Source organism: Leguminivora glycinivorella, chromosome 4, assembly GCF_023078275.1.
Source record: "Leguminivora glycinivorella isolate SPB_JAAS2020 chromosome 4, LegGlyc_1.1, whole genome shotgun sequence".
NCBI classification, from domain to species: domain Eukaryota; kingdom Metazoa; phylum Arthropoda; class Insecta; order Lepidoptera; family Tortricidae; genus Leguminivora; species Leguminivora glycinivorella.
In genome coordinates this window covers 539,085-557,562 of record NC_062974.1, presented here as the reverse complement: position 1 = coordinate 557,562, position 18,478 = coordinate 539,085, and the positions used below count along the sequence as shown (strand labels likewise).

The 18,478-nt window shown below is 38.3% G+C and overlaps 1 protein-coding gene across 1 annotated transcript in view; it reads right to left on the bottom strand.

Moving 5' to 3' along the window:
- Positions 1-2,063: 2,063 nt before the first annotated feature.
- Positions 2,064-18,478, bottom strand: part of LOC125225136 — a 56,540-nt gene continuing 40,125 nt past the window's right edge. The window contains exons 10-14 of the mRNA XM_048128710.1: positions 7,836-8,001; positions 6,893-7,000; positions 6,321-6,330; positions 4,258-4,412; positions 2,064-2,397 (exon numbers count right to left, since the gene is read on the bottom strand). Of these exons, the coding sequence (XP_047984667.1) occupies positions 2,314-2,397; positions 4,258-4,412; positions 6,321-6,330; positions 6,893-7,000; positions 7,836-8,001 (523 nt within the window). The 3' untranslated portion in view covers positions 2,064-2,313. The remainder of the gene's footprint in view (positions 2,398-4,257; positions 4,413-6,320; positions 6,331-6,892; positions 7,001-7,835; positions 8,002-18,478) is intronic.

Here is an 18,478-nt window from a genome sequence, read left to right as displayed (position 1 = left end):
TAAGACTGGCGTTATGGGCGAGGGCAAGAAACCCAAAATAAGAACCAAAAAGTGTCTGTAAAGAGTTATACCAAAGAGGATCGAGTATTGTAAATAGATAGTTACTGTCGAAGTAAATGTGTAACTACTAATCACGGTGCATCGACTGCCATCTCTTGGACACAGGCTTAAAACTTTTGAAGCTCAGTTTTGATAATTTGGCTCATATTCTTAGGTTGATATGTGTTAAAATGTCAAATATTAATATTAGCGCCATCTAGCTGAGCGTCCCCCAAAGGTGTATCGCCATATTCTATGTCACCGTACCTTATTCTGTCATGGTTTTGAGGTACGTTTTTTTTCATAGACTTTATCTGTCTATACGGAGTTACATATGTCTTTGGTTATACTCACCCCTCTAACGGCTCCCTTGTCATGAAGGCGACCAGTTTAAAAAGATGTTTTGTTAATCTGTACTCGGCTGGCAAAAGCTGGACATCATGGTACCCTCGGAAAAGGCTGTCTTTTCGAAAAAGTTTAAAGAATCAGTCCAAGATATTAGAAATTACAACGTTTAGGTATTCAACTTTTGGAGAGGCAGAGCTACACAGAAGGGACGCAAGTCGTAAGACGTCGAATGGACGCCCCGCCGCGCCGCCCGAGTGTAATTTAAAAACCGCGTCCGTTCTGTGTATTTTACCCCTAAGGTTCATTATTTTGAAAACGTCATACTAGTGACGATGGCGCCCAGTTGACCGATCTCTGATTATAAGTCAATGTCTACTTTAGCTCGTCGATTTCACAATAAAAACCGGCCAAGAGCGTGTCGGGCCACGCTCAGTGTAGGGTTCCGTAGTTTTTCGTATTTTTCTCAAAAACTACTGAACCTATCAAGTTCAAAACAATTTTCCTAGAAAGCCTTTATAAAGTTCTACTTTTGTGATTTTTTCATATTTTTTAAACATATGGTTCAAAAGTTAGAGGGGGGGGGACGCACTTTTTTTCCTTCAGGAGCGATTATTTTCGAAAATATTAGTATTATCAAAAAACGATCTTAGTAAACCCTTATTCATTTTTAAATACCTATCTAACAATATATCACACGTTAGGGTTGGAATGAAAAAAAAATCAGCCCCCACTTTACATGTAGGGGGGCTACCCTAATAAAACATTTTTTTCCATTTTTTATTTTTGCACTTTGTTGACGTGATTGATATACATATTGGTACCAAATTTCAGCTTTCTAGTGCTTACAGTTACTGAGATTATCCGCGGACGGACGGACGGACGGACGGACGGACAGACAGACATGGCGAAACTATAAGGGTTCCTAGTTGACTACGGAACCCTAAAAAGCACATAAATAATGGAATATCGATAGTGAAATGATTTAAAATTTGCAACACGTAGGATCGTAGGTCTTAAATACCCACTTAGTAATACGTCGCACGTCCAAGTCACATGAAACCTAATCTAGTATTTAAAAGCCATTTAGAGGCAATAAACGCCTGACATGTATCTATTGAATAAAGTTCGTTGACCAAGAAAAAAGGTTCTTTACTACTTAAACATGCAAATTTACAGTAAGGTACAACGGGGCAAAGCTCGACTGGGGGGAAAATGTAACTGGTCCATTTTTTCCATGTTTTACAATGCAATGTTTGCATTATTAAATAGAGTGTCCACCGGTTATATGGTAGTCGTGTTCAGTGGATACATGTAGAACTCAACATCATAGTGTAATATAATGGAAAAAATGGATCAGTTACATTTGCCTCCCAGTCGAGATTTGTCCCGCTGTACCTTATTTTTTACACCTTTATTTAATTTTACAAAATTTTTGAAAAGTCAGTTTTGTGCGGAGCTAAGCTAACACAAAATGTGAAGAAAGAAAAAAAAATCCCTCCCTCCCTTTGGAGGCCGAGTCCCGCCGGAAGCGTAAATAATTCAATCTTTTCCTTTAATATAATAATTTGAAATATCGTCAATAGACGTTTGTGCTTATTAAAAATTGATTCAAATATAAATCAAATGATTCCTTGAGACGGAACAATCTGAGAAGAAAATAATGCAACATTTTTTGATAAAAGTGTATTAAAAAACGCTCTCGAATATCAATAAACTGAAGTTTTTGTAAATGATTTATACAAAAATTCTTCTGCAAAGACATAAAACACTTCAAATCCATAAATTTTATCAAATATCAGCATTTTCACACGCTATAATTTGTAAAATTCACCGCTCCGGACCGAATGAACTGAGCAAATTAAAAGATAAGTATTATTGGGTCTGTAGACACCTTGTCAATTGAGTCAAAGGCGGTGTGACAGGTCCTTAATTGGGTTTCTCCACTTTATCGGGCACGTAAAAGTCCTTTTGGTCCTGGTTTTCTGGCTCCTTGCCTTCTAGAGCCATTTTCTGTAAAATATAATTAGAGGATTAGAAAATTAGAAGGTGCAAGTTTATCGCATAAAAAAACACCCGCGTCACAGACTATTAATAAGTTACTAACGTAACAGATCCTTCACTTGCCCGTAAAACGACAAATACCTACGCTTTATTTAACTGATACTAATAAAATAAGTTACTAAGTAAAACTTAGAAGAGTAATAGGTACGTGCCACGGCGACGCCTGGCGCCCTTCGGCCACTTGTTACCTCGAGGCAACTGATAGCTAGGTACTTAACGCGACTGCGAGCGAGTGACGTAGGCCTGCCCGCGTGCTTAAATATTCGGTAATTTTCAATGGAGCCTCTGTACCTTACTTTCAACACTTTTGCCGTGGCGTTGGGTCGATTCGACCCGATACACGTAAGCTTGCATAGGCACTAAAGTTATTATAAATTAAGTACTGCACGGGAAGCCATGACGTCGCTAATAGACGATAAATAGAGAGGGACGTCCCTATCGCACTATTTGTAAGTGCGATAGGGACGGCCTGAATTTTATCGTCTATCGCGCGACCATGCTTCCCGTGCTGTACTCGATACAGGGTTATACATTGTTACCACTATCATCAACAATTTCCCAACTTGCATCGATAGTTACTTCATTCCGCAAACATCACACAATCTATATTCCGCAGAGTAAACTCCGACTTTGTAACAACTTGCCCAACAAAAGCAACGGCAAATAAATTATTCAGCAAACCTCGAACGGCCGTATTTTTAGATAAGTGAATAAAGTTTGGACGCTCTATGGAAAAATGGAGATGAAAGAGCTTTTAAAAAACTATTGTTTGTATGGAAATTTGCTCTTTGAGATTCACTTAATAGAAATGATAATTTTAATAGATGTTGGAAACTTTATTTTGAAGAAGCAAATAGAGGGTTTTTTTCAATGTTTTACACTTTGTTTGAGGATATAGCTCATGATAAGTCACATTTTAGTTGACTTTCATATTTAGCATACCTAGGTATACATATTTGGAGTAGTTTGATATTAATTTCCTGTAGATAATTAGGTTGAAAGGGGTAGCGTGGATGCGAAATCGCCTTCTGAGGGAAATGGGGACATTTTAATGGAGATAGAATATATTTCTACCTGAGTTATTAAATAGAAATTGGATTTAAATAACTTCTGTCCATGTTTTTCTTATAATTATCTGATGCTTTATTTCGATACATGGTATGGTGTATAAATATTTTATCGACACGAGTTTTTTCGCAACTACAGTCAAGTTGCCCTATGATTGTAGTGTAAAAAAAACACCATCTGTACTAAAAATATTTTATTTTAACACCAAGTTGCCTTGATTGTAGGTGGCGCAATTTCATTAGTCGATAACTCGTTCGGTATACAGCATACGGGGGGTCCCCGCAGGCGAGATAACAACCAATGAATGTGGTGCAATTTAATTGGTCGTTAACTCGTTCGGTATGCAGCATACGGGGAGTCCCCGCAGGCGAGATAACAACCAATGAAAGTTACTATCACTATTTAATTTCCCCGACCCGAATGCGGGCCATGTGGCAGGCACGCGTTTCAGAATACTCTCGCATCCCGAATGCGGACACTATCGACTAATGAAAACGTTTCTCCGAATGCGGGCCCTGTGGCACGCGTTCCAGAAATCTCTTGTACCCCGCATGCGGACCAATGAAAACGTTTCCCCGAATGCGGGCCCTGTGGCACGCGTTCCATAAATCTCTTGTACCCCGCATGCGGACCTTATCGACTAATGAAGTTGTGCCATCGCACAGTAAAGTTTTTTCGATGCGTCTGTTTGGTGCGAATTTGTTCGGGCTATGACCGCTCTGCAAAAATCAAGTAACTTACCAGCCTCTTCTTCTCTTCTTTCATCTCCTTCTGTAGCGAGCTGAGTACTCGCTGGGCGAGGAACTCGCTGCACTGACGCACGTCCGGGTTGGATAGGTATACGCCGTTGTTTACCACCGCACAGGTCAGGCCCTCGACAGCCTCACCCCATTCCACTGCAATGGCATACAGTTACGAAATTAATCAGCTGATGACCATTCGCATCCCATTCAATATAGATTAATCCATTGCCGGATGTTAAACCATCAACATCTTCAGCATAACTTGATGATGCTTCGTAGGAATTCGTGTTGAACTTTTGTCGCGTAATAAAGAAATTTTCCTTTGGGTGGGCACATACACGGTGCTCGCGAGCATTGCGAGAGACTTTAAGAGCATATTCCTGATCCCATTTTAAGACTAAAATGTCATATACACTTTTCTAGATTTCGTCTAGTTTCAGAGTTATGACCAATTAAAAAAAAATCTTATTGTTACTCAGTATAAAAGGCTTTTTTAACGATGTTGATGCCATTATGGAGAATTAGTCTCACTGGATAGTGAGGATTCATTGATATATGTCCAAAAGTACGAAAAAAAGCTTTCAAAAATGAGGTTTTTAGAAAAAAAAAACGTCAAAATTCATTTGAAGTGCTAGTTTTATGAATGACATTTACTTTTTCTGTGAAAATACATCCGAAAACAGTAAAAAAAAAATAATAAATTTTTTTGGCAAAATTTCCCCATGTGAATTAAAAAAAAATCTTTCCTTTAGCCTCAGAAATGCGTGGTTAAAATCTCTCGCAATGCTCACGAGCACCGTGTATATTTCACCAAATTATAATAAAATCCCAGTATCCAGTTTCAAACCTACAACGAAATAATACCTACATAATTATTTATGATATTATTAAAGTTTTTTGCAAGATGGTGCCAAAGGGACGTTCAAATGTAAGCGAATTGAAGTTTTTGCGAGCCCTAGGTACCTGTATTCAAAGCAATTTACATAATACTGCTTCAGTATGAGTGAAGCTGAGTTGGAAACATTCCTTTAAACTAAATAGAACTGTAGTTTCTCAAAGTATTTAAGTTGATAAATTGAAATAAATTATGATATTCCCTTTGTTCTGGATGTGACGTGACACATTCGCTTGCAAATTAATAAAGTTCTGTAAGAAGCAGGTAAAAGGTCTGTGAACTCCCACAAAGTTTTCATCATCATCATCCTCCTTGCGTTATCCCGGTATTTGCCACGGCTCATGGGAACCTGGGGTCCGCTTTGATAACTAATCCCAAGATTTGGCGTTTTACGAAAGCGACTGCCATCTGACCTTCCAACCCAAAGGGTAACTAGGCCTTATTGGGATTAGTCCGGTTTCCTCACGATGTTTTCCTTCACCGAAAAGCGACTGGCAAATGATATTTCGCACAGAAGTTCCGAAAAACTCATTGGTACGAGCCGGGGTTCGAACCTGCGACCTCCGGATTGAAAGTCGCACGCTTTCCGCTAGGCCACCAGCGCTTTTCCCACAAAGTTTTCTATTATAATAATATGGAGGACCTTTATAGGATTTTAAAATCTTGATCCCTTTTTAGGGTTCCGTAGTCAACTAGGAACCCTTATAGTTTCGCCATGTCTGTCTGTCCGTCCGTCCGTCCGTCCGTCCGTCCGTCCGTCCGTCCGTCCGTCCGTCCGTCCGTCCGTCCGTCCGTCCGTCCGTCCGCGGATAATCTCAGTAACCGTTAGCACTAGAAAGCTGAAATTTGGTACCAATATGTATATCAATCACGCCAACAAAGTGCAAAAATAAAAAGTGGAAAAAAATGTTTCGTTAGGGCACCCCCTACATGTAAAGTGGGGGCTGATAATATGGTAACATTTTTAAATATCGTCCTATTTGAAAAAAAAAGTGAAACAATTGAAAATTAAACATATATATTTGAAAGCTGATATGAGTATAAACTTACTGAGATGCCTCATGAACAATTATTGACTTGATAGGTTCAGTGACGAGAAAAATACGTTTCTCCGGAATTTGTGACACCGCGCGGGTCAGACACGCTCTTGCCGCTTTTTGTGTTACTGGTAACATTCTAGGAACACAGTAACATTTAGAGAACCATACAAAGATTGTTATACATACGTACAATCACGCCTGTGTCCCATGAAGGGGTGACAGAGTACATGAAACTACTGGTTTCAGTGCCTCTCTGAACATAAGGGGTTGACAGAAACTTTGCAGTGACAGGTTGCCAGCCTCTCGCCTACGCCACAATTTAACCCATATCCCACAGTTTCTGACACCCACGGGAAGAAAGCTTCGCCGTGAAATTCTAACCACGTAACCACACGGGCAAAGATTGTGATGATTATGAATACGAGTAGAAGGACTAAACTAGATAGAGTTTTGAGTTTTGAGAATGCTTCTTTTTTATTAACTCGTGAAATTTTGCTGAAAATACTTGACAGAAAACGAATAGATAAACCATGCGTTATCCAGCTTGTGTGATCTAACGATTGGCTACCTACTCATAATGTTTTATTAATAAGTAAATACCTACAAAAATGTTTTGTGAAGAATACAGCATTATCATTCTGCTAATAATCAATCGAGAAAAATGGCGTCTTCCCAAAAACCTTTCATAAAAAGCTAACCTCCAACAACTTGAGTCGCTCAGGCAGATACTGTCCAATGGCCACGGGGTCCGTGAGATCATCCAGTTTGTCCGTAAACGTCAGCTCGGCTAGTTTCGTCATGGACGGCTAGAGACAAGTAAGTATAAAATCAAAGTAGTGTTTAATTGACTGGTCATACACTTCGGCAACTAAAGAAACAGAAAGAGATAGGAGGTCGTCATTCGCAAATTATTCTTTCGGGTAAAACTGGAGTAGGAGATCTGGTGCCGTAGCCGAATGGCATTTCTGCGACGCAAAACGAAAACGAAACGCCGCGAGAGGTAGTCTGGCTCTGTTGCGCCAATACGCAAGAGCGATAGAGATAGATATCCACGAGCGTTTCGTTTCGTGAGCGTTTGTGTCATTCGGCTATGTACCAGCTGTTACGCACACAACAATTCCTAAAGTGATCGGAAAGCGCTTTAGTGCGTTTTCACATTATCCGATCCGATATCGGATGTCGGACCGATATCCCATACATTACAGGCGCCATCTTGGATTTTTTCTATTGAAATCCTTCCGACATCCGATATCGGATCGGATAATGAAAACGCGACGCCGTGTCTTGCCGACCGTCGCGCCGACCGTCGCCATCGCGTCTCATCGCATCGTCTGCTTCCATATCGTAAGGTTTGATTTCGTATGCGTCGCATCGCCGTCGCGCGACCGTCGCCCACGCAAGCCACGGCGTTAGGGATAAAATAAAAGATCCCTGTTTTGAGTCATGGCTTGTTCAACAGGTCTCCATCGCATCCATCGCATCGTAATGGGGACCTTTGGACCCCACATGGCACAGAACGGGTTTTTTAGATTATAAGTTTTTTTTTTCATATTTTATAATTATATGTTAATTTGTACATGAGTGCAATAAACTTAATAAATATTAAATGTATGTATTCCTAAACCAGTAAGATTCACATACCATAGGTGTAGGAGGCCTGTTGTACACAGGCTTCATGTCTTGATCAGTCGTACTGTCAGGCGGGATGACCGTGACCTTTCCAAATTGGATGGAAGCATCGCTCTGGCTCTTTTGGTGCTTGGCCAGCTCCTCGGTCAAAGCGTGCCAGCGTGGCTCCTTCGAACCTCTGTAAAGTTTATCGGGTCGCTGATCACGATAAATACAACGTTTTTAAAATCTAACGAGGCGGAATTGAAATACCTTCTCCCCTGTTGTGGTGCAATGGGGTTTAAATATCATCAAAAAAATATATAAAAGAAGATATTGACTGACTGACTGACATATCAACACATAGCCGAAACCGCTGGTCCTAGAGATTTCAAATTTGGCACGTAGGTTCCTTATATAGTGTAAAGGAGCACTAAGAAAGGATTTTCCAAAATTCACCTCCTAAGGAGGTCAAATGGGGGTTCAAAGTTTGTATGGGGAAACAAGATTAGTTTGACTATTTTATTCGAAACTTCACAGGAAGATTCCTTAAGACATATGACTGAATACGTGTTTCAGGTTTTTTGAAAATTTAACCCCTAAAAGGGTGAAAAGGGGGTGATAAAGTCAAAAAATCAATATGGGTATCGTTTTTATGGTTTATCGGGTCGCTGATCACGATAAATACAACGTTTTTAAAATCTAACGAGGCGGAAGTGAAATACCTTCTCCCCTGTTGTGGTGCAATGGGGTTTAAATATCAAAAATATATATAAAAGAAGATATTAACTGACTGACTGACTTATCAACGCACAGCCGAAACCGCTGGCCCTAGAGATGTCAAATTTGGCACGTAGGTTCCTTATATAGTGTAGAGGAGCACTAAGAAAGGATTTTTCAAAATTCGCCTCCTAAGGGGCTCAAATGGGGGTTCAAAGTTTGTATGGGGAAACAAGATTAGTTTGACCATTTTATACGAAACTTCACAGGAGGATTCCTAAAGACTTATATGACTAAATACATGTTTCAGGTTTTTTGAAAATTTGACCCCTAAAGGGGTGCAAAGGGGGTAAAGTCTTAAACACAATATGGGTATCGTTTTTATGGTTTATCGGGTCGCTGATCACGATAAATACAACGATTTTTAAATCTAATGAGGTGGAAAAGAAATTTTCTCCCCTGTTATTGTGCAATGGGGTTAAAATATCCAAAATAGCCATAAGTATAGCTTTAGTTTTTATCTTTACTTCTGGTTCAAGAAATTTCAAATTGACACGGAAGTTCCTTAGAGGAGCACTAAGAAAGGATTTTTCAAAGTTCACCTCCTAGCATGATAATTTGACAGGGGCAAGGACAGGGACAGGGCCAGGGGCAGGGACAGGGACAGGGACAGGGACAGGGACAGGGACAGGGACAGGGACAGGGACAGGGACAGGGACAGGGACAGGGACAGGGACAGGGACAGAGACAGGGACAGGGTCAGGGACAGGGACAGGGACAGGGACAGGAACGGGATAGGGTTAGGGATAGGGATAGGGATAGGGATAGGGATTGGGATTGGGATAGGGATAGGGATAGGGATAGGGATAGGGATAGGGATAGGGATAGGGATAGGGATAGGGATAGGGATAGGGATAGGGATATGGATATGGATAGCGATAGACATAGGCATTGGGATTGGGATTGGGATTGGGATAGGGATAGGGATAGGGATAGGGATAGGGATAGGGATAGGGATAGGGATAGGGATAGGGATAGGGTTAGGGTTAGGGATAGGGATAGGGATAGGAATTGGGATTGGGATAGGGATAGGGATAGGGATAGGGATAGGGATATGGATAGGGATAGGGATAGGGTTAGGGATAGGCATTGGGATTGGGATTGGGATAGGGATAGGGATAGGGATAGGGATAGGGTTAGGGATAGGGATAGGGATAGGGATAGGGATAGGGATAGGGATAGGGATAGGGATAGGGATAGGGATTGGGATTGGGATAGGGATAGGGATAGGGATATGGATAGGGATAGGGATAGGGATATGGATAGGGATAGGGATAGGGATAGGGATAGGGATAGGGATAGGGATAGGGATAGGGATAGGGATAGGGATAGGGATAGGGATAGGGATAGGGATAGGGATAGGGATAGGGATAGGGATAGGGATAGGGATAGGGATAGGGATAGGGATAGGGATAGGGATAGGGATAGGGATAGGGATAGGGATAGGGATAGGGATAGGGATAGGGATAGGGATAGGGATAGGGATAGGGATATGGATAGGGATAGGGATAGGGATTGGGATTGGGATTGGGATTGGGATAAGGATAGGGGTAGGGGTAGGGGTAGGGGTAGGGGTAGGGGTAGGGGTAGGGGTAGGGGTAGGGGTAGGGGTAGGGGTAAGGGTAGGGGTAGGGGTAGGGGTGGGGATAGGGATCGGGATCGGGATAGGGATAGGGATAGAAATAGGGATAAAAATAGGGGACGGGGACGGGGATAGGGATAGGGGAGGGACGGGGACAGGGACGGAACGGGGACGGGGACAAAGATAGAGATAGGGACGGGGATAAGAATAGGGATTGGGGTCGGAATAATCGGTCGGCAATCGATATTTAGGCAGTGTAAAATGCAGGTGGCCCAGTGGGAAGGTATTAGTAAGTAGGCATCGGCGAGTATCCTGCATCCGTAAACTATTACATTCAATGTGCTGTAAGAAGATCGTTGTTTGCTTGCCTTTTATATGTTTACGTTTGCAATAAGTATAAGCAAAATGGAAAAAATTGTAAGCGATAATGCAAGGAAGTACTTTTTACCCTACCGACCATAGCGTCGAGATACTGGCTATGTGGGTTGTATGAAGTTTCCCCAGTATAAATATTTATATAGGTAAAATACATACATATTCGCACCTACGCTGTGGTCGCTGTGTAACAATTCTACAATCATTGCAAAAATTTCTTTTAAAACAATATTAATATGTGTAAGGTACATTCAGCCAAAACCGGACCGTACAGCAAATAGATCAGTTACAATGGCCCTTGTAGTGTATAGGTGTCTCGAGTACATATGGCAGTCGGTGTCCGAGTGTGATGGAGCACGGACGTGCGGTGTGTATTGGCGAGCCAACCCGATGTATATAGTGTAATAGCGTGACATTACAAGTGGCGACGAGGATAAAAGCAAGTACTTACCACGTGAATCTAGTATTCGGAAAAGATGGGATAGAAACATAAGTAACATAACCTATAAAATCGAGTAACGATGCGCCATGATGCACCGTTATCTTTTTGTAAACAGGTTTGGTTACCTGCCGTTTTAAATTACTGGCATTCTTAGTAGTTTCGGAACGTAATGAAGCTAAATGAAAGTGTTCATTAAATACTACAAAGCGAAATGATTATAACGGCAGTTTTTCAAGAATTAAGTCAAAACCAAATAAAAATAAATGAAATGTTATTTCTTTCAACCGTGCGAATATAAACCTTAAGCAGGTAACCGATAGATGTAATTAATAAAATGTTTGAGGCAATTGACAACATACGGCCAGCCTTCCTAGATTGTCATGCCTATACAGGTGTCGGTGTGTGGCTCCTACCTACCTAGTAAACGGTTTGGTTACCTACCTAGATTGCCAAATGTTTTTAGGTACCAAAATGTTATTTGGGTTTATGTGTAGTGGGTTTATAAAATTGATTTATTATTTACATAAATCACAGCCCGGAATCATTACAATAATTTCCGTCCAACCAAGAGAAATGATATTTATTTTTAATTAGTGAAGTTACCATCTACCTGTTGGTTGGTTTAATACACAAAATTATGTGATGTTGCTAAATTTATAAATGGTTAAGCTATTTACCTAAATAAGGCATTTACTTGAATGATAAAATGTTGTACAACCATCACACTTAAATGTCCTATGGTAGCATTAGTCGATGTTTGAGAGTAAGGTGAAAACCAAAACAAACTAGATAAATACTTACCTAAGTATACTTCCTTACAGGGGTGAATTTACGTAAAAGTAACGTAAGTCACGACTTCATTAAGTGGTTATTTGAACTACAGCTGCAAATGAAAGGATCTATGCATATGTCGGGAAAGTAACACTTATTTAGAGATAGATTATCACTTGAACGTGAATCTTTTGAATTGATTGAACATGCCATAAAATCATGACTTATTAGTCTCTCACTCTTGTCGCGGATTGACTTACGTAAACATTCCTAACGCCGATTTCGAGCAGTTTTATCTGAGTATTTAATTACTTAAAAACCAGAAAACCAGATGGGTTCACATTAAGTGCTAAATATACCTAAAAGTGATATACAGGATGGTTCTTGATAATGAACCTAACGACGTGTCAAATTTAACGAAAAAAAAAACACGGTATAGAAAAAAAAAAATACATTTTTGAAGCACTTATGATAAGCAGTTTCCATCTAAGTATTAAATTACTTTACCAGTAAAGTCGGCAGAAAAAAAGAGGCATTAAACGGATATGCAACTCTGTACATTCAATTGTATCGAACATTTAATTGGCACCTAAGTACTATGAAATTTTATGCCATTTGTGGCTGAAAATAAGGCATTAAATTGCGAATTTGGAAACAGCACATGGAGGTGCACTCTGTACATTCAATTGTATTGTTTAGTATCGACCGTTTAAATGGCATCTAAATACTATGAAATTTTATGCCATTTGTGGCTGAAAATAAGGCATTAAATTGCGAATTTGGAAACAGCAGATTACAGAATCTGGACATTTAATTGTCATGTGTGTGAATTGGATAACAGAAATTCTGGTTATTAAGCTAGTTAATACAGCAGATTACCGAATCTGGACATTAAATTGTCATGGAAAAAAAAACCTACTGGTAACAGAATAACAATGACCTGACCTGTACAGTGTGCACGGCTCATTCAAAGCAGATAAAATGTATCTGGTCATTAATTTGACATGACTTTAGCCTTACGAGGATAAATATAGATATATGTGGAACCAGCAGATTACTGAATCTGGACATTTAATTGTCATGTAAAATAAATGAAAAAAAAAACATACCTTGGTTAAGGCAGATATATTTATCTGGTCATTAAATTGTTGTAAACATAGTTAAACAGCAATTAAAAAAAAAAAAAAAAAAAAAAAAAAAAAAAACTGAACATTGAATTGTTGCAAATATGAGCTTAATGATAATAACCTAAACACGAAGTAAATTACGGTTATACTGGTTGAACGTGCGCTTAAATGACGCTTAGATCAGATGATAAATGCTATCTGAGCCTTCAATTGTCATAATAGTAGATTGACGTCGGTCAATAAATATCATTAAATTGAAACCGAAATAAATTACACATATGAAAGAAAAAATACCAAGGCATCCAGTGCCTGAGAGTCTGAGACAACTACCCCAGTAAAACACTCAAGTACAATGACTGAGTACTTTGAGATAGCATAAGTTGAAATATTTTCAATATAATATATTTTGACTTGTGTTAGTTAGAATCATTAAATTGATTGGGTACAGGTTGCCCCAAGAAAGTCCAGTATGGCTTCTTAATTGTCGTTGGAGGCATTTGACAGCGAAGGTGATCCTACATCAGTAGGAGTTCGGTAGGAGCGCTGGAAAAGAGCACTCTTTATATACCTAGATGCCGCTAACGTCAATCAGAGTGAAAAGAGTGAAAAAAAAAAAAAAAAAAAAAAAAAAAAAAAAAATAAAGACAGTTCATTGGTTTGACATTGCATTGTATATAAAAAAAACACGTAGTGGTGCAGCTGAATTGAATAAAATTAAGCGAACGCTTGATACATTTCAACAACGCGGAAAAAAGAAGTTGCTAACTCTGCTTACCGTCAACAAGGCTTTGTCAGTATGGGTGACCTCAAGAGAAAGACATGCCTATTTAAGTTGATCTATGATAGATTTTCAAAGACAATCTACGTCAGTTGAAAATCATTACAAAAATATATTGGTACTGAAGGTACTCGTTATCAGTTAGGGTAATAGGTACATACTGCAGAGATTCATGTAGGTGAATCTCATACAAGTCAGGTGTCCAGTTAAAACAAATAAACTAATGGATCTGTGAGCCTCTATTGAACTAATATAGAAAAAAAAAATAAGAAATAAAAATGCTGAACTTGTTTGCGTAATTTCACGGGAGGATATTGAAATCTCACTAGTGACCTTATTTCGTCTGGTCAAGAAAATGAACAAAAGGACAACAATCAGCGGCTGAATCAGCTTTGTCTGTAGTGATTGTAAAATGTTAAATAATCACAGATTTCAATGCTTCACGTCAATTATCTAGGTACCTAACTACTTACAATGCACATTATTTAGAAGTTAGGGAACATGATTCTATTCTATATATAAATGGATTGATAGACGGATGTGAAGTTAAGGGTACAACTGAGAGAAATTTGCCTTGTGAATCTAACAAACTCGTCTTGTTGCGTGTTTATCTGTTTGAAACAATAGTATTTTAGTAAAGGGAATAAATCACAATATTGATGATACAAGTCGAATTTGTACGAACCAAACAACAAGGTCAAACTTGTTAAAATATATTTTATTGAATCAGCCAAACATTATGTTTAAATCAATATGTGACATGTGCTTTTACAAAATCGACTTGTTGGTTTAAATAAAAGATTGGTTCAAAAAAAAAAAAAAACAATAATATTTCCTCCCACGAACGCTCCGGCTGTGGAATGAGCTATGTCAAGGTATTCCCCGATGAACTACAGTATGGGGTTCTAAAAAAAAAGGACTATACAAGTTTCTAATGGGTCGACGACGCGCATGTGACACCCCTTGAGTTGCAGGCGTCCATAGGTTACGGTGACCGCTTTCAATTAGGAGGCCCTATAACTGTTTGCCACCGACGTGGTATAAAAAAAAATGTAGAAGGAAGTGTAACTACACTTAACAACATCAAACTTGTAGTTGGAATGAAAGAACACGTAGGCGCAATTAAAAAAAAAAAAAAAAAAAAAAAAAAAAAATAGAAATGTTGAACGAACATTAAATCTAGTTGTTTTTCTCTCCGTGTGACACATAAATAAACGCTGAGTCTGTCAAGATATAACATCTCCTGAAGGAATTTAAAGATTTTAAAGACACAGCTGCAAAAACAAATTCAAATCGTGGTACCTGGGGAGAAACACTGTGCTTACCTACTACGAGGTAGTTACCTCGTAGTTCGGTGAGCTGTATAAGTATTCTGTTACTCCTGTTACTCCGGTCAATTTCAGTATGACTTGATGCCTTGTAAATGGGCATGCTGATTTGTTCGGTTAACAGCGCAAAGAAAGTAAATGAAGGAGATAATATTTGGGTAATAATTTAGATAATATTTTATCAAAGGAATGGAATGCACTCCCACCATAGATGTTCCCAGAAAAATACGACCTCGGTCTCTTTAAGATAAAAGTGAATATGCTAAGTATTACTGAATCGGTGAGCTCCATCTTCGACTATATCTTCACCTTCCATCGGGTGTGACTATGGTCAATCGCCAATCAGCCAAAAAAAAAAAAAGTGGTTTTGTAATTTCTTTAATAATCATATTATAAAATAGCCTAGCCTAAGAGTTAAGATCTTAAGATAGATAAAGAGATAATAATAATAAAAAAAAGATGTTGATAAAATACTTTAAAAGAAAAGTGTTATCTAAAATATATACATACTGTGTAGATATAAATCGGATGTTAGTATAATTGGGTCAATTGGGTAAGCACTTCTTAAATAGTATATGAACAGCTATCTATTTTAGAAAATTAATCGTTGATTACTTTGTGTGGTACAAAGTATCTACGAGAAAGAAAGCTGATCATGATGAAACAAAATCAATAAAACGATAAAGTGGATACGTGACCCTGAATAGGATTTTAATGCATATTCTATATAGTATCTCTATGTATTACAATGCAATGAATCACGAGCCCTTTCGATCCAGAAAAAAAAAACAGTAGACAGTAAAAGTTTTAATAACTATGCACTGCAATTTATAATTAAATTTATGAGTAGATCTAACTAAACATTATAATATCCGTAAGTATTATGAATTGCATTAGATGAAATGAAAAATGAAATAAATGTTTATTCAAAAACTAAACCTACAACTAAATTTATCTTCTGCCAAACCAGAGTATGGTTTGTCGGCAGACGAGGCTCCAGATACATTAGGTTCTATAACTAAATACTTATATGTACTATTTACTAGTTACTAACAATAATAGGTGCATATAATGAAGTATAGGGCCGATACAATCAGTTATCAATGTTATCATCAATAATTACCTAATATACATTAGACGCCTGACAAGCGACCTATTAAAAAAAAAAAATAATAATAATGTAAATCATGAAAAGGTATGAAATTAGTGAAATATTATTGTACGAGCCGTACACCTTAGATGATATGATTCTTGATGGTTGATGGTAGTCTTGATAGAAACACTGATTTTTGATACACTTATAAATTTATTGATAACCAAGGTATACTGAGTACTAGCTAGGAGCACGTATAAACATAAACTAATGCATAAATCGATGTATAGCGTAATCGCAAATACAGCGATCAATCAATCAATCAATCATTATTTATTTGCAATAAAACATAACTAATAATAAAATAAATTTTAATGCTGACGCGAGAAATGTGCGATGATGAAATGTGTATGATTTGTATGCTATTGAAGAAAGAAAAAAAAAACAATCATATATGTATATAAAAAAAAATGTACTAATCTAGTTTTCAAAACAGTCTGAATTGAAAAAGGTAACAGATTTAAAGAAGAAGGAGGGAGACTGACATCTAGGAATTGTAGTTAATAAAACACACAAGTATGTTTGAGTATACACTGCAGGTGGTGGTGCAGCGTCCGCTCTGAGTCAACCCTCAGACCGGAATGTCCTAAACATATGACTAAAGATAGAAAATTAATCCCTAATTATAACTACTTCACATACAGTACTAAGTGGTAAAGACGGAGATGATCAAGTTAGGAATGACGAAAGTGGGCAGACAATTAGAAGAAACGTAGTTCATTAAAAAGAAAAAAAAAAGAGATACACGGCACAGCATGGCAAGTATTTGAATTAAAACTAAATTGACCTATTATTTAAATATTTATAAAAAAAAAATTAAAACAAGAAAGGGATGTAGTGTATAGGTGTCTCGAGTACATATGGCAGTCGGTGTCCGAGTGTGATGGAGCACGGACGTGCGGTGTGTATTGGCGAGCCAACCCGATGTATATAGTGTAATAGCGTGACATTACAGCCCTCCAGTCGACAATTGCCCCGCTTTACCTTAATCGAAATAATCGCGGACAGATGTACCTACAAAGAAACCTACGGATCCAAATGAAAATCTTATTTTTTGTAAACGTTTCAATAAGAATACTTTTATTACGCGGGCGAAGCCGCGGGTAAAAGCTAGTATTTGTATATGACGCTGTGCTCATCTGAGAATTTTTTTTTTTTTTTTTTTTTATTTATTTATTTGATTCAAGCAACATGGCTCATACAATGGGTGACAAAATAACTAAGGACCTATACAATTTAGAGATTAAAATAAACATCAAATAACGCACATTAACAATAAAGCATTAATTAAATTATGGGAAACATGTCAAAAATTATAAAAAATAAGTACTTAATAACAAAATAAAATAAAATAAAATAAAAAGAAGTTGAAATTAAATATTAGAAGCTACTGGCAATGTCCAAATTAGGTTACATGTCTCTCATAAATTAATTATATAAGCACAATTATTCCAATAAAAAATAGAATTATAATTATATATATTATATTATTTACACAATTAGGGATAAATTTTAACAACATGCAATGTATTAAATTAAAAATATAACTGGATTATAGAATAAATAATTAGGCAATAGAAATATAATCAAATCAAGCTATATATTATTATTAATAATCATAATTTACAAGACTGGAGTGCAGACCGATCCATCTTCGCATCATTGGTGAATCCCACCTCCGGGCAAACACTCTCAGGATACTGCTCGGGCTCCCTTTTAACCTATTGAGCAGAGAGGCACAGCGTTTTCTTATAATCGCATGGAAGCCGTCCACGCTTGCCTCCGCAAACATTCCTGATGCACTGCACCAACGTGGAAGACCGAGCAACATCCTAAAGGCGTTGTTATATTGCACTCGAAGAGCGCTGTACGTCCTCTGCGTATAATTGACCCATAGGTTACATGTATAGAAGCACGGCAGTATGCCCTAAAAAGAGTAACCTTGACTCCCTTCGTGCATCCTGAAAACCTACGTGCCAACATATTGCAACGGACGGACAACGCTCGTCTCTCCCTCTCGATGTCCATATTGTCAGAGAGATCCTCAGTGACCCAATGACCCAGATACTTAAAATGCGTGACTCTGTTCAGGTTAGTGCCACATAGAGTAATTGGTGGCAGGGTCTCATACGTTTTTGTACCAGCCTTGAAAATCAGAAATTCACTTTTGCTGGCATTGTATCTGAGTCCATGGCTCTCTGCGTATCTCTCACAGACACCGATTAGGGTTTGCAAAGCACCCAGAGATGGTGCAAGCAGCACCATGTCGTCTGCATAACTGAAGTTGTTCATGCAAACACCATCAACCGAACATCCGACATTGGCGCTACTTAACTCCTC